Source organism: Phocoena sinus, chromosome 15 (assembly GCF_008692025.1).
Source record: "Phocoena sinus isolate mPhoSin1 chromosome 15, mPhoSin1.pri, whole genome shotgun sequence".
In the NCBI taxonomy this organism is placed as follows: Eukaryota; Metazoa; Chordata; class Mammalia; order Artiodactyla; family Phocoenidae; genus Phocoena; species Phocoena sinus.
In genome coordinates, this window is record NC_045777.1 from 249,699 (window position 1) to 261,950 (window position 12,252).

Sequence of the window (12,252 nt, forward strand, 5' to 3'; positions counted from 1 at the left end):
GACTACGTGGGGGCACACGCCTGTCTGCTACGCTGCTCCTTCTGCTTTTTTGTATTGTGAAAAGTTTTCAAAAGCCAACCACTTCCCTAAAACCACTTAACACAACAATTTTCTGTATGTATCCACATCACTCAGATTTTTTAATGAATGAATCCCAGAAGATTGGAATCAAGTCTTCTTTAATATGCAAAACCACCAAATTACGATACGCATAAGTTTGTGCACGTTGATTAAATAACGTGCTTTTAAAACACTCCCCTGAAGAACGGTACTTCACTCTTCTAATATGATTTTGAGAAAACTAAAACTTCTACAAGTTATGAAATGAAAACTGTTATGTATAATGAGCAAAAGAAAGAAAAAAGTCAACCAAATGTTAACCGTCACCTTCCAGGCTTGCGAATAAACATTACTTACACTTAAACTTATTGTCCTAATATTCTAGAGTGAGAATGCATCCTTTTTGTAGTAAAAAATATAAACATGTTATGAAGCAATAAAACTCATCATAGTTTGCAAGATCCTATGCTGACTTTGCATATATTTCCCCAGAAAATGACAAGGAATCAGAAAGTTGCCAATGAGGTAACATCAAGGACAGACGTGCTGGGCCAAGTTCAGTCCAACACACCCACCTGAGAGCCCCAGAGGGAAAACAGGAGGGCTCTGCGGGGGAGTGGTCTTCCCCCAACGGACCCCCAGGAACGGAGGGTGCCCCTCCCACAGGCTGCCTGGGCCTCGCACCCTCCAGCTCACTGGAGTCCGTCCCCACCAGCCCAGCTCAACAATGACCTGTGCAGTAAGATTCTCAAGACACAGCCGCATGCCCACGAGGACCGCAATGGTCATTTGCCATCTTCAGTGAACCTCCAAGTTACTTAATATACACTCATCAACACCACCACGCCCATTTCAAAGATGGTAACCCTGATGCATAGGCAGAATAATCCCCCAAATTCTGTCGATTTCTGGGAAGTCAAACACGGAGCTCCTAAGCTCTCCACTCCAGTCCCCAGCCCCCAAGGCTTCTGTGCAACAGTCCAGGGGTTTTCCAAGTGTGGCTGCCACAGACCAAGCCCCAGGCAGCCTCAAAGCTGAGCAGACGCATCTCCTATTCTTGCAAATTTTCTCCGAGTCTGAAATAAATCGAAACAAAACTTTCTGGGACTTCCCAGGCAGTCCAGCAGTTAAGACTCTGCGCGCTTCCACTGCACGGGGCACGGGTTTGCTCCCTGGTCGGGGAACTAAGATCCCGCAGGCCACGCGGTGCAGCCCAAAAACAAACAAACAAACGCTTTTTTTTAAGTTGGATAAACACAGCATGAAGAGCGACAATTTGTCTTACCTTCTCTCTTTCCTTCTTTCATCCATCCTTTTATCCAGGGCTGCATAGATGGCATCTGCTTCCTCGTCATCTTTTTCGTAGGGCCCACTTGAGAAGAGGCTCCCAGCATAGCCGTTAAACTGAGAACCAAACGACATACTTAAGAGTGTCAGCTTTTCTCCAACACGACCCCCACCAACAGAAACATCAATAATAGAACACGTCTAGCTGCAAAATGCTTGCTCAACAATGTTTTTCAATCACTCGAACCCAAACTGAAGGATAACAAAATAGCTGATGAGCACTCTTCAAAATTGTCAAGGGCATGAAAGAGAGAGTATCCACACCAAGCAGAGGACACTGAGGAGGCACAACCAAGTGTAGCGTGGGGTCCTGGGCCAGAAGTAGGACACAGGTGGAAAAACCAGTGGAACTCAAGTAAGATCTACAGGTTAGTTAATACTGCTGCGTCAGTGTTAATTTCCTGGTTTCAATAACAGTACTAGGGTGCACAGAATACCCAATTCAATATCCTGGGATAAACCGTAAGGGAAAAGAACGTATACATCTGTATAACTGAGTCACTTTGCTGTACAGCAGAAATTAATACAACGTTGTAAATCAACTACACCTCAAAATAAAAACAAAGATAAAATAAATAAAAATTTAAAAAATAGGGACTTCCCTGGTGGTCCAGTGGTTAAGACTCCGTGCTTCCACTGCAGGGGGCACTGGTTCGATCCCTGGTCGGGGAACTAAGATCCCACATGCCATGCGGTGCGACCAAGAAAAATGAAAATTTTTTTAAATTTACAAATAAAAAAATAATAATAGTACTAGGGTCACGTGAGATGGGAGAAACTTGTGAAGAGTATGCAGGAAGTCTCCATATTATTTTTGAAAGTTCTCTGTAACTTTAAAATTACTCGAAATTGAATTTTTAAAAAACTTTTCTCTGAGGAAAAACGCCATCTGTTGTAACACATCTGTAGAAGACTTCAACAGACCAAACATGAATTCGTTAAGAAAATAAGCACTAAAGCAAAAGAAGGTAAATATTACCAATTCCTCTTAAAATTTTCATCATTAAAGACCAGCCAAGACACAGCAGCGATGCAACAGTTCTAATATGTGCAAGTGCATCTCTTCTGAAGAGACCACAGGAGGGCACATTTCTTTATATTTGCCCTGCTCCCCTCTCAAACTCTGTTTGAGCTATCCCCTATCCCCTGACTAGCTGGAACAGTCAATGGACCCACCACTCCAAGCCACTCATCACAGATGCCAAGAGCACACTGGGTTAAGAACGTGGACGCTGGCCGGGGAGCCCCTCACAAGTCACCTCATCATAGTTGGTGTCATTGAGGTCCTCGTCATCGTCATCCGCAGCCTGGCTCTTCTTCATCTGGTCCCCGACAGTCCTCTTGCCGGGGGGCGCATGGCGGTCATCCACGGGATCATTGGCATCCCGGGCAGGCCCGATGTCCGAGCGGGTGGTGAAGCCAGTGGCACTGCAGGAGACCCCAAGATGCCCATTTATTTGAGTGGCCTTGTTCCTGTGCCAAGACCCTCCGCAGCTGTCACCTAATGACACCTCTTTTTCTAACTCCTCCGGGAAACCTCCAAAGAGCCCAGAAGCAGTGAACTCCACACAGCTGTCCTCTTCAAGAGAGAAACCTGAGACGGTTCTGAGGCTACCTTCTGCCACCCCACATTCTCCTTGAGGGAGATTCCCCGGGGAACCAGACCTCTCTGCTCCCAGGTCACAGTCTCCCGTTTCCAACAATCTGCCAAGCAGCCCTCTCTCTGAATCCAAGCAGGCCCCCAAACCCAATGTGGCCCAGTCGGAGCTCCCCTTCTGTGCCTGCCCTACAGTTGCTCTGGGTTGTTTCAGCCGATGGTGGCAGTGCCGTCCCAGGTACCACGGCATCAGCTTTGCCTCCCTCTCCCTCCCATCTGTCTCTAAATTCTACGGGGTCTACCGCCAAAATCCCTCCTCCGAGACCATGACTCCCATCACAGCTGGGATCCAAGTTAGCTACCCCCGCACGGAACTTGCCTCTGCTTCAACACAGCTCTGAGCACAGCGTACTGAGGTGTCTACTTCTCCAGTGCCTACAGGGGCTCTGGTCCCTCCGCCCCTGCAGCTCCACGCCACCCACCACACATCCCACCCACACAGACTCCTCACGATTCCTTCCTCTTCCTCCACACCTCATCTTCCTTCTCAAATGCCCAACACACAAAGCAGCAGCTTCTCCTCTAACCCTGCCACGTCTGTACACCCCTACGTCCTTCTGAACTTGGCTCAGATGTTGATCGCCGGAACCCCAGAATTCTAAATCTGTTCCTCTTTATGTACTTATTTATGCAAACACCTCATCTCCCCTAGTAAACTGCAGGTCCTCTGAAGACACTGTCAAGATCTCAGACTTGTGTGTGCCCCAGATAACGCTGGACGTAATACTCCCAACAAGAGAAACCTGATCAAACGAATAACAAACAAACACGGCGATGACGCCTGCTCACGTACTCAACAATACATGGTAGTCATCTGACCTGGGGGACCCAGTCACAAGGCTCACAGATGCCATCCCTACCCCTGGGGAGTAGAGAGTCTGAAGAAGCAGCAATGTGACCACCAGCACCTCAGAGGAAGAATGAGGTACCACCGTGAGAGGCCACACAGAGGACTCCAGCCCGGATCGTGGTTAGAGAATCAGTCACGCTCAAGCCAAGAATGGGGGGGGGGGGCCGGTCTGCCCGGCCTGGTGGGGGGTGGTGGAAGGGTAGCCACAGAGCTCCGACTACCTGACGGAGATCTGCGTCCTCGCCACCGCAGACTCGCAAGACGGTGCTGCCACTCACCCCGGGGACAGAAACCGGGCTCAGAGTCGTCGCTTCAAACCCAAGCGTCCCGCCTCCTAGGGGCAGACAGCCTCCCTCGGGTCTGCTCTAACCCAGAGCGCCGTTCTTCTCACCAAGATCAGGCCAACCCCGCGCCATCCCTGTTCTCGTCCTCCCCATCGCTGTCGGCGGCCGCCCAGACCCGGGCCCCTTGCCCCAGCGCGCGGCCCGCCCCAGGCCTCACCCGCGGCCCAGCCCCGGCACGTAGCCGAGCGGGGCGGGCATGCCCAAGAACGGCTTCTTCTTCTTGTTCATGGCGCCGGTGACGGCGACGGCCAAGAAGGGAAGGGATGGAGGCCGCGGCCGGAGGCGAAAAACCACACACGTCCGAGGCTCTGGAACAGGAAGGATCACGGCCCGCGTCACCCGCGCCCCGGAAGCAGAGCGCGTGGTCCTACGTAGCCCCGCCCACCGCGGATTCCCTGGGCGGAAGTTTCCGAAACTCGACTTCCGGCGGCTCCCGGCGGCTCTGGACCGCGGCTAAGGGGACAGAGACGCGGCGAGCGCATGTGCTGTAGCGCCCGCTCCTGGTGCGGCGGGCAGGCGATGTGCTCCTGGACTAGCCTTGGGGGACCTCAAAACTGAGCAGGGGCGGCCTTGCTTACTGCGTGTTTTCGATGCATTTCCGAGACCTGCCTGTACGAGCAGGACCCATGGGTCCCCTTCCTCCCTGAGCCTCCCACCCTGCCCTTCAGAGTCGCCTTGGCCCCGGGGCAGGGCCTAACACACCTGAGCAGACGGCACACCTAGCCGACTGTGTAGGGCTTGTGCGGGGTGTATGTGCCCTGATGGCGGTACAGACTGCTGCCCTAGCTCTCCGCGCTCAGATTCCTGGGCCCAGTTCCGGCCCCGCCCACACCCCCACCATACCCTGAACATTCCGGTGATTCCGGTGACCGTGAGAGCCCAGACCCTAGAGAGCTAACTGACGAAAATAAATAAATGCAGCAGAACAAGTCAGTATGTGGGCACGGGCGGTCACAGCATGTGGGTGAATTCCGTGTGTGCTGGTGCGCACGGGTGCAAGTCCGACCACCCGCGCTCGTATTTTAGGTGGACACGCAGGACGGTTATCTGGATACTGTGTGTCCATGTGCACCTTCGCTCAGGTGGCGGTGGGACATTCTTTGGTCCCCACATACACCTGGGGAGAGCCCTTGGGCTCCTGGCAGAGCAGGCAAAAAGCTGGTCACAAGTCTAGCCTTCTGCTGGACCAGGCAGCCCCCAGCCCACCCTAACACTTCTCACTGGGGTCCTGAAGCAAGCACATCCCCCCTGCCTGCTGCAGCCCCCTCGGAGTTTCTCTCTCCTCCCTGTCCCCAGCCTACCCCTTTTCGGTGCCACATCCTGGGCACTGAGCCAGATTCTGGGGCTACAGAGGGAAGGGGAGAGACCCTGATGTCCTCCTGAAGTTCACAGAGTGGGGAGGGGGAGGTAAGAGAGCGTCAAACTGGCTTCTCTGGGGAAGCAACTGCCCATTCGAGAGAGAAACCTCCAGAGAGGTCTGGAGAATGCATGAATAAAGGAACGAGTAAGTAAACTGACAAAGGAGAATGGAGGGAAGTGGTGGGTCTGGCCCTTGACCTAGGCCCCATGGGGCAGAGGGTCCCAGGAGCAGGTAGGATACCCCCTCCTCTCCATACGCAGAGAGGACTAAGGCACCCTCAGATGCTCCTGCAGACGCCTGGACCCCGGGCGGCCGCACAGAGTCACTCGTCCTTGGCGCCATGCCCAGGTGCGCACAGCCGCCCCTTGCCCCGGCAGACGCCCTCCGCGCTCGCACATCCGCGCGCCGCCGACACCCCTCGGAGCTCCCGGAGCGCGCCCCGCTCTCAGGGATCGGCAGCAGGTGCCTCGCCGCGCAGACTCGCCGGGCGCGGGGACCGGCTCGGGCGCGGGGCCGGCTGGGGCGGGGCAGCGGCGCGCGTTCCCCGCCGGCCACACGGGCCGCCCTGCGCCCGGCGAGGGGCGTGTGCACCGGCTGGGGACCCGCGGGCCCCATGTTCACGGAGCTGAGGACCAAGCCGAGCCCCCCGCGAGGCCGCGCTGGGGCTGTGCGCGCCGGCTTCGGGGAGCGCCGGGATGTGGACGGTGAGCAGGGCTGGACCCGGGCGCGGAGCTATCGCGGTCTGGGGGCTCGAGGACCGGAGGGACAGGGCCGGGTCCTAGCGAAGTCCAAACTGCAGCCGCGCTCGGAGTAGGGGGCGCGTCCCGGCCGAACGGGGTTCCCGGTGTCTTTATCCCGCGCTGGGGCGAGGGCGGGGGGGGGGGCGCGGCGGTCAGGCCTTAGGGATCGGCGCGCCCTGGTTTGGGGGAGGTGACCCGCCGAGGCTCCTTTCCCCAGGCTAGCACCACCCCGCGGTCACCTTTTCCTTCGCGCGGAGAAAACCTTCCCCGGCCCCTGCAGTGGGGCCCAGAGGGGGTCCCCGCCCCATTTCCTCCTGGAATTCTGACGTTGGGGCTGGAAAGGAGGGACGGACCGACCGACGGACGGAGAGCCCTCCCCCAGCGCGGGCAGGAAATGGGCGGGGCCCGGCTGGCCCAGGACAGGTGCGGCGCGGGCTGAGGCGTCCGACTGGTTCTCCCGCCTGGAGGTTCCTCCAGGCGAAGCCCTGAGACCCGGGCGCCCCTCCCCCGAAACGTGCCTGCTTAGAATGAGTCTCCTCCCACCGTACTAGAACCACCCTCGGCCACGCCCTCTGCCTGACCCCAGACCTCAAATTCAGAGTTGCCATCCAATTCCAAAGTTGTAAGAATGGGGAGGGAGGAGGGGGTGGAAGATGTGCGTTTCCCTCATTACTGAAACCTCCTGAGCACATCACCAAGCGCTGCCCTCAGTGGGGGTGAGGGGCTGTGTCTGTGGTAGGAGGGTCACTAATTCTCCTGCTGAGGGGGTGGGGGAAGGACCCCGGCCTGGGAACCCGATCCTGCCTGCTGAGTCAGGGCGTGGATGCTGTAAGATGGGGCAAGGCTGGGCCCTGCTTCCTGTCTCTCCCCAGGGCTCTGTTGACTTGTGGACACCACACGGAGTCTTCATCCATCCATTCAGTCATTCACAATGTTTCTGGGCACCTCCTGTGTCCCAACACCTGTGCAAGGCCTTGGGAGGGGTCAGTCCGGGTGTCTACCCTCCCCTGACTCCTGTCAGCCACCAGCACAGAAATGATGGTAAAACTAAAAGGTGATGAGTGTAACGAAGCCGGCGTGGGGAGAGAAAGCACAAGGAGTCAGCCTGGGTCCCCGAGCACGTGCGTGCAGCCTGTGTGCTGTGCTGACACTGCCATGCACGGGAGCTGCCCTGGGCCAGGGGGCCTGCAGGAAGGGGCAGCAGGAACCTTGTGGGCTTGCCCAGAGTTCAGCCTTCTTCTTGTTCACAAGTCACAGCCAGTGAGCACAGCAGGACAGAGGCCAAGCCTCCAAGGAACGCCAGGTGGGGCTGCAGGGACCAGGTGCCTTCCACGACGACGTGGGCAGGCAGCCCAGCCACAGGGGTCTCCCCACAGCACAGAGTCTCCCAGGACGCTGGGGCCGCTTTTCCTCACAGGCAAGCCCTGTGCGTGTGTGCGCCCTGGTCTGATGTGGCTCTGCCAGCCCAAGGAGAAGACCAGGGCCGTCCCAGGAGGGCCCCACCTGGTTCTGAGTGTGAGGCTCCCTGGTGGCCACGTCTCTCTCTAATTAAACAGAATCCATCCTGCTCCCCAGAGCACAGACTATGCTTCTTGAAGGTGGAGTTCTCAGGACAGCTCACGCACACTTCCTTCTCTTTGGGGAGGCTTGGGAACCCCTAATTGGGAACGTGCCTCTCCTCTTCCATGGAGGGAAGATGGGCTGAGCAGGAAGCCGGATCACAGGGAGGGAGCCCCTGCCCCTGACTGCCGTGACCAGGCACCCTTGCTTTGCAGCCACTGCCCACTTCAGCTTCTGCCGGACCCTCCTGGAGCACACGGTGTCGGCCGAGAGCATCCCCTGCCCCCTGCCTCGGACCCCGGGCACCAGCCTCACGTGGCACGACTCCCGCAGCCAGAGGGCAGCTGGCAGCCGGCAGGTCAAGCTCCTTCAGCAGCCCGGCACCGAGGCCCCCCAGGTACCCACCCACACACTACACCCACCTCAGCCCCTGCCCTCCTTGCCACCCCACTCCACCGGCCACCCCTCTTCCCACAGGGCCGGCTATACTCTGACCACGATGGCCTGTACCACACAAGCCCCTCCCTGGGTGGCCTGACGAGGCCCGTGGTCCTGTGGAGTCAGCAGGACGTCTGCAAGTGGCTCAAGAAGCACTGCCCCCACAACTACCTCGTCTACGTGGAGGCCTTCTCCCAGCACGCCATCACCGGTGCCGTGGGGGGCTGGGGGGCTGGGGTGTGGCAGGGGCGGGCTCCCCGGAGAGCCTTCTCCCCCTCCTCTCTCTCTTCTGCTTCCTCCCCAGTCGGCCTCTCCCGTCTGGGGCTTTGTGTCTGTTTCCGTCGTCGCCTGGCTTTGCTCTGCTCAGCCACCATTCCTCCTTGCCCTCCCTCCGCCTCTCTCCCTCTCTCGCCCTGTCTCTCTGAGTCTGTCTCTGCACGTCTGTCTCTGCCCACCCGACCCATTTCTTCCTCTCTCTCCCTTCTCTCTCTCCGCCTTTGCTCTCGAAACCCCTCGGATGGCAACCTCGGCTCAACCCCTCTCCCCTCCCTCCCAGGCCGGGCACTGCTGCGGCTGAACGCGGAGAAGCTGCGGCGGATGGGGCTGGCGCAGGAGGCGCAGCGGCAGGAGGTCCTGCAGCAGCTGCTGCGCCTGCGGGTGCGCGAGGAGGGGCGGAGCCTGCAGCTGCTCAGCCAAGGTCAGTGGGAGGAGCCAGGAAGGCCCACAGGTTCCGAAAGGCCTGGGGGGCTGGGCCTCGAGGCCCCGGAGTGCAGGGTGGGTGGGTTGACCTCAGGAGGGTGGCCGGGGACCCCAGTATGGGCCGTCCTGCACCCGGGGCAAGAGGGGATGGTGCCAGAGGCCCCCGACCCTCCTCACCCCCATTTGCCCCACAGCTTCCTTCGGAAACATGTCCTAGCTACTGCCTAGGCTTGAACGCCGGACCTCAGCACTGTGACCGGAGCCCCTGACGAGCACGAGGCAGAGCTGGCCGTGCAGCCCCTCTCAGACCCCGCGTGACGCCCCGGGGGCCAAGCCCAGCCCCACGGACGGGTGACGCCCCGGGGGCCAAGCCCAGCCCCACGGACGGGTGACGCCCCGGGGGCCAAGCCCAGCCCCACGGACGGGTGACGCCCCGGGGGCCAAGCCCAGCCCCACGGACGGGTGACGCCCCGGGGGCCAAGCCCAGCCCCACGGACGGGTGACGCCCCGGGGGCCAAGCCCAGCCCCACGGACGGGTGACGCCCCGGGGGCCAAGCCTGGTTGTGCACTCCGGGCAGTGCCTGGGAGTGGGCGGGCGGGCAGGCAGGGCTGCTTGAGTGGGGCCCTTCCTCCCAGGACCTGAGCCCAGGCCCACCCCCTGGTGCTGCTGGCAGCATGCAGGGCAGCCACCTGGAGCCAGAGCCGGTTTGGACACCCCCAGCCTCCCAAGGAGTCTGTTTATTTATATTCCCTTCGCCCGCACCCTCCATCGCCTGCTGAGTCACGCGTCTTCTAGGCATCCTGCCCTCGCCCAGGGCCAGAGGTCTGCCCCCTCGCCCCGTTTACGCCCTCCCCCAGCCCCTAGAGGACTGCCCACACAGGTGGGGTAAACTGCCAAGGCTCCCTTTGGTATGTGGCCCTCCCCTGTCCTTGCCCAGAGAATGGTCATTGGCCCAGCCCAGCCAGCCACCGTGCCAAGGGCTCTCACTCATTTTTGAAACCCTTACCACGCCCCCATCTACTCACGGGGACTGGGACACACGCCCAAGACCTGACCCCCAGGAGGACCCCACGCCCAGTGCCCAGCACCAGGCTCACCTGTGTCCTGGCCTTAGGTCTGGGGACGGCTCCCTCCTCCCAGGGTCATGGAGACTGCCTTCCAGGCTTAGTCATGGGTGGGCGTTCCCACTGCCCCTTTCCCAGGAGAACCCGGATCCACACAAGAACTGTTCTGACAGCTGCACCCCCCATGCCCACCCAGTGGAGACCCAGCCAGCACCTGAGCCACCACTCCGTGGGCCCAGCAGAGGGGGAGCTAGGGCAGTCCTGGCAGCCCCACCCTCTTGCACCCCTGCCCACTCAATCCCCTAGGGGATTCTGAAAATCTTGGAGACAGACGAGGCTGAGCCACCAGATCCCAATCCGTGCCCTGTGCCAGCCTCAGGATGGGAGGTTGGTTGTTGCAGGTCCCATGTGGAACTTGAACAACTGGCCTGGTGCCCCCCATCCCGTGCGCCTCCCCATGGGAAGCCCCTCATCCTGCCCGGCTGCCCTGAATATCCCTGGCCACCTCATGCCATCACGACATGACCCTTTCCAGGGAGCCCTTCCTGTCTCTCTCCCCTTTTCCCTCCCTGTCTTGGACTCTCAGCCCCGCTGTGTTCCTGTCTCATCTTCCTTGTTTTGCGCTTTTTTATATTCTGACAAAAAAATCAGAAATAAACTTGGTTCTCAAGTGCCGCGAGTGTGGTGTCTGACTCTGGCCACCCAGGCATGTGGCGTACGCTCAGAGCCTTGAGTGGGGCCTGGGCCAGCTGCCTCCAGATGGGGCCAACAGGGGGCAGTGGTGTCCCATCCTGGTGGGGCGCCTGTGTACCCCAGGCCCCTGCTGGCCCCAGCTGCCCCATGGGCCGCACCCAGAGGCAGGGACACAGGTGTTCTAGGTTCCTGGGGCTGTTGTAACAGATGACCACGACAGGGAGGCTTAACACAACAGAAACGAACTTTCTCACTGTTCTACAGGCCACAAGTCTGGAATCCAGCAGGGCAGCACTCCTTCCTGGGCTCAGGAAAGAACCCTTCCTCGTCTCTCCAGCTTCTGGGGGCTGCCCTGGGGGGATTCCTGGGCTCATGGACACACCACTCCATTCTGGATTCCAGGGTTACATCACCTCTGCCTAAATCTCCAAATCTCTGCCAAATCTCCCTCCTACAAGGACACTTGTCACTGGACATAGGGCCCACCTGGATCATCCAGGATGATCTGTTCATTTCAAGACCCTTAACTTAATCACGTCTGCAAAACCTTTATTCCAGATGAGGTCCCATTCATAGGTTCCACGGATCTGAAGTGACTCTCTTTTGGGGATCCCCATTTAGCCCCCTACACAAGTGAAAGCCCTGACATAAGAAACACACGTCACAGCACATGCCCCCACACGTACCCACACAGAAACCAGACACACAAATACTAACACAGAGGCATAAACCGAGCCCTGCAGTCTGGACACACACGCACCAACACACAGAGACACAATGACACCAGCGTCCAGACACACAGCACACTGACACACAGGGTCCCAGCATCCCATGATCTCCTAACATACAGAAAAACACCAGGCACAGTGCACCCCATACACAACACACATAACATCACACGTTGCCCTGACATGCAGACGCGCTGTGGCCTGGACACACACCCACCGAGACCCAGACATCCCCCCACACCTTGTGTCCGGTCACTTGGACGCTAACATACGACCAGGATCTTTCTCACCTAGTACGGGACACAGAGACATACCCTGACACCTTGATGGCCAAACAGGACACAGCTTGACATATGTGGTCATGCAGACACACACCTACCAATTGGATGCACCTCAGGGCACACACACTGACCCCCCCCCCTCCCGAAATCCTGCATGTCTTGACCCTGGGGTGGGCACAGTGAATGAGGGAAGAATTACACAGGTCTCTCTGGCTCTGATTTCCAAAGGAAGGACTGACTGACCCCTCCACAGAGGGCCCCTCCCTGCCTCTGCCCCAGTATGGACACTTGGTGCCTCGAGAGAAGCAGCTCCCAAAGGTCCCTGTGAGAAAAGGAAGACTCCAAATCTGCCCACATGTTTTGTGCCCTGCCCACAAACAGTGTAGCCGAACCTGCCCCAGTGTGGACAGAGCAGGTAGAAAGAGCCTCG

General features: G+C 58.5%; 2 protein-coding genes across 2 annotated transcripts in view; one reads left to right on the forward strand and one right to left on the reverse strand.

Annotated features, from left to right (window-relative positions):
* Positions 1 to 4,604, reverse strand: part of PRPF6 (pre-mRNA processing factor 6) — a 34,649-nt gene extending 30,045 nt beyond the window's left edge. Inside the window, 3 exon segments of the mRNA XM_032604605.1 lie at positions 1,346 to 1,464; positions 2,667 to 2,835; positions 4,416 to 4,604. Of these exon segments, the coding sequence (XP_032460496.1) occupies positions 1,346 to 1,464; positions 2,667 to 2,835; positions 4,416 to 4,486 (359 nt within the window). The 5' untranslated portion in view covers positions 4,487 to 4,604.
* A 1,480-nt stretch (positions 4,605 to 6,084) lies between these two features.
* On the forward strand, positions 6,085 to 10,784 carry SAMD10 (sterile alpha motif domain containing 10). The gene is made up of 5 exons (XM_032603764.1): positions 6,085 to 6,322; positions 8,134 to 8,315; positions 8,396 to 8,567; positions 8,913 to 9,053; positions 9,250 to 10,784. Exons 1-5 carry the CDS (start codon positions 6,232 to 6,234, stop codon positions 9,270 to 9,272), a joined length of 609 nt encoding a protein of 202 aa, XP_032459655.1. The 5' UTR covers positions 6,085 to 6,231; the 3' UTR covers positions 9,273 to 10,784.
* The last annotated feature ends 1,468 nt before the right edge of the window (positions 10,785 to 12,252 follow it).

What these genes read in the sequence shown, in the direction of transcription:
- SAMD10 (XM_032603764.1), top strand. Translation starts at nt 6,232, where the DNA reads ATGTTCACGGAGCTGAGGACCAAGCCGAGCCCCCCGCGAGGCCGCGCT. An exon ending in GGAGCGCCGGGATGTGGACG is followed by an intron (nt 6,323 to 8,133) that starts GTGAGCAGGGCT and finishes CTTGCTTTGCAG; the next exon opens with CCACTGCCCACTTCAGCTTC. An exon ending in CTCCCAGCACGCCATCACCG is followed by an intron (nt 8,568 to 8,912) that starts GTGCCGTGGGGG and finishes CCTCCCTCCCAG; the next exon opens with GCCGGGCACTGCTGCGGCTG.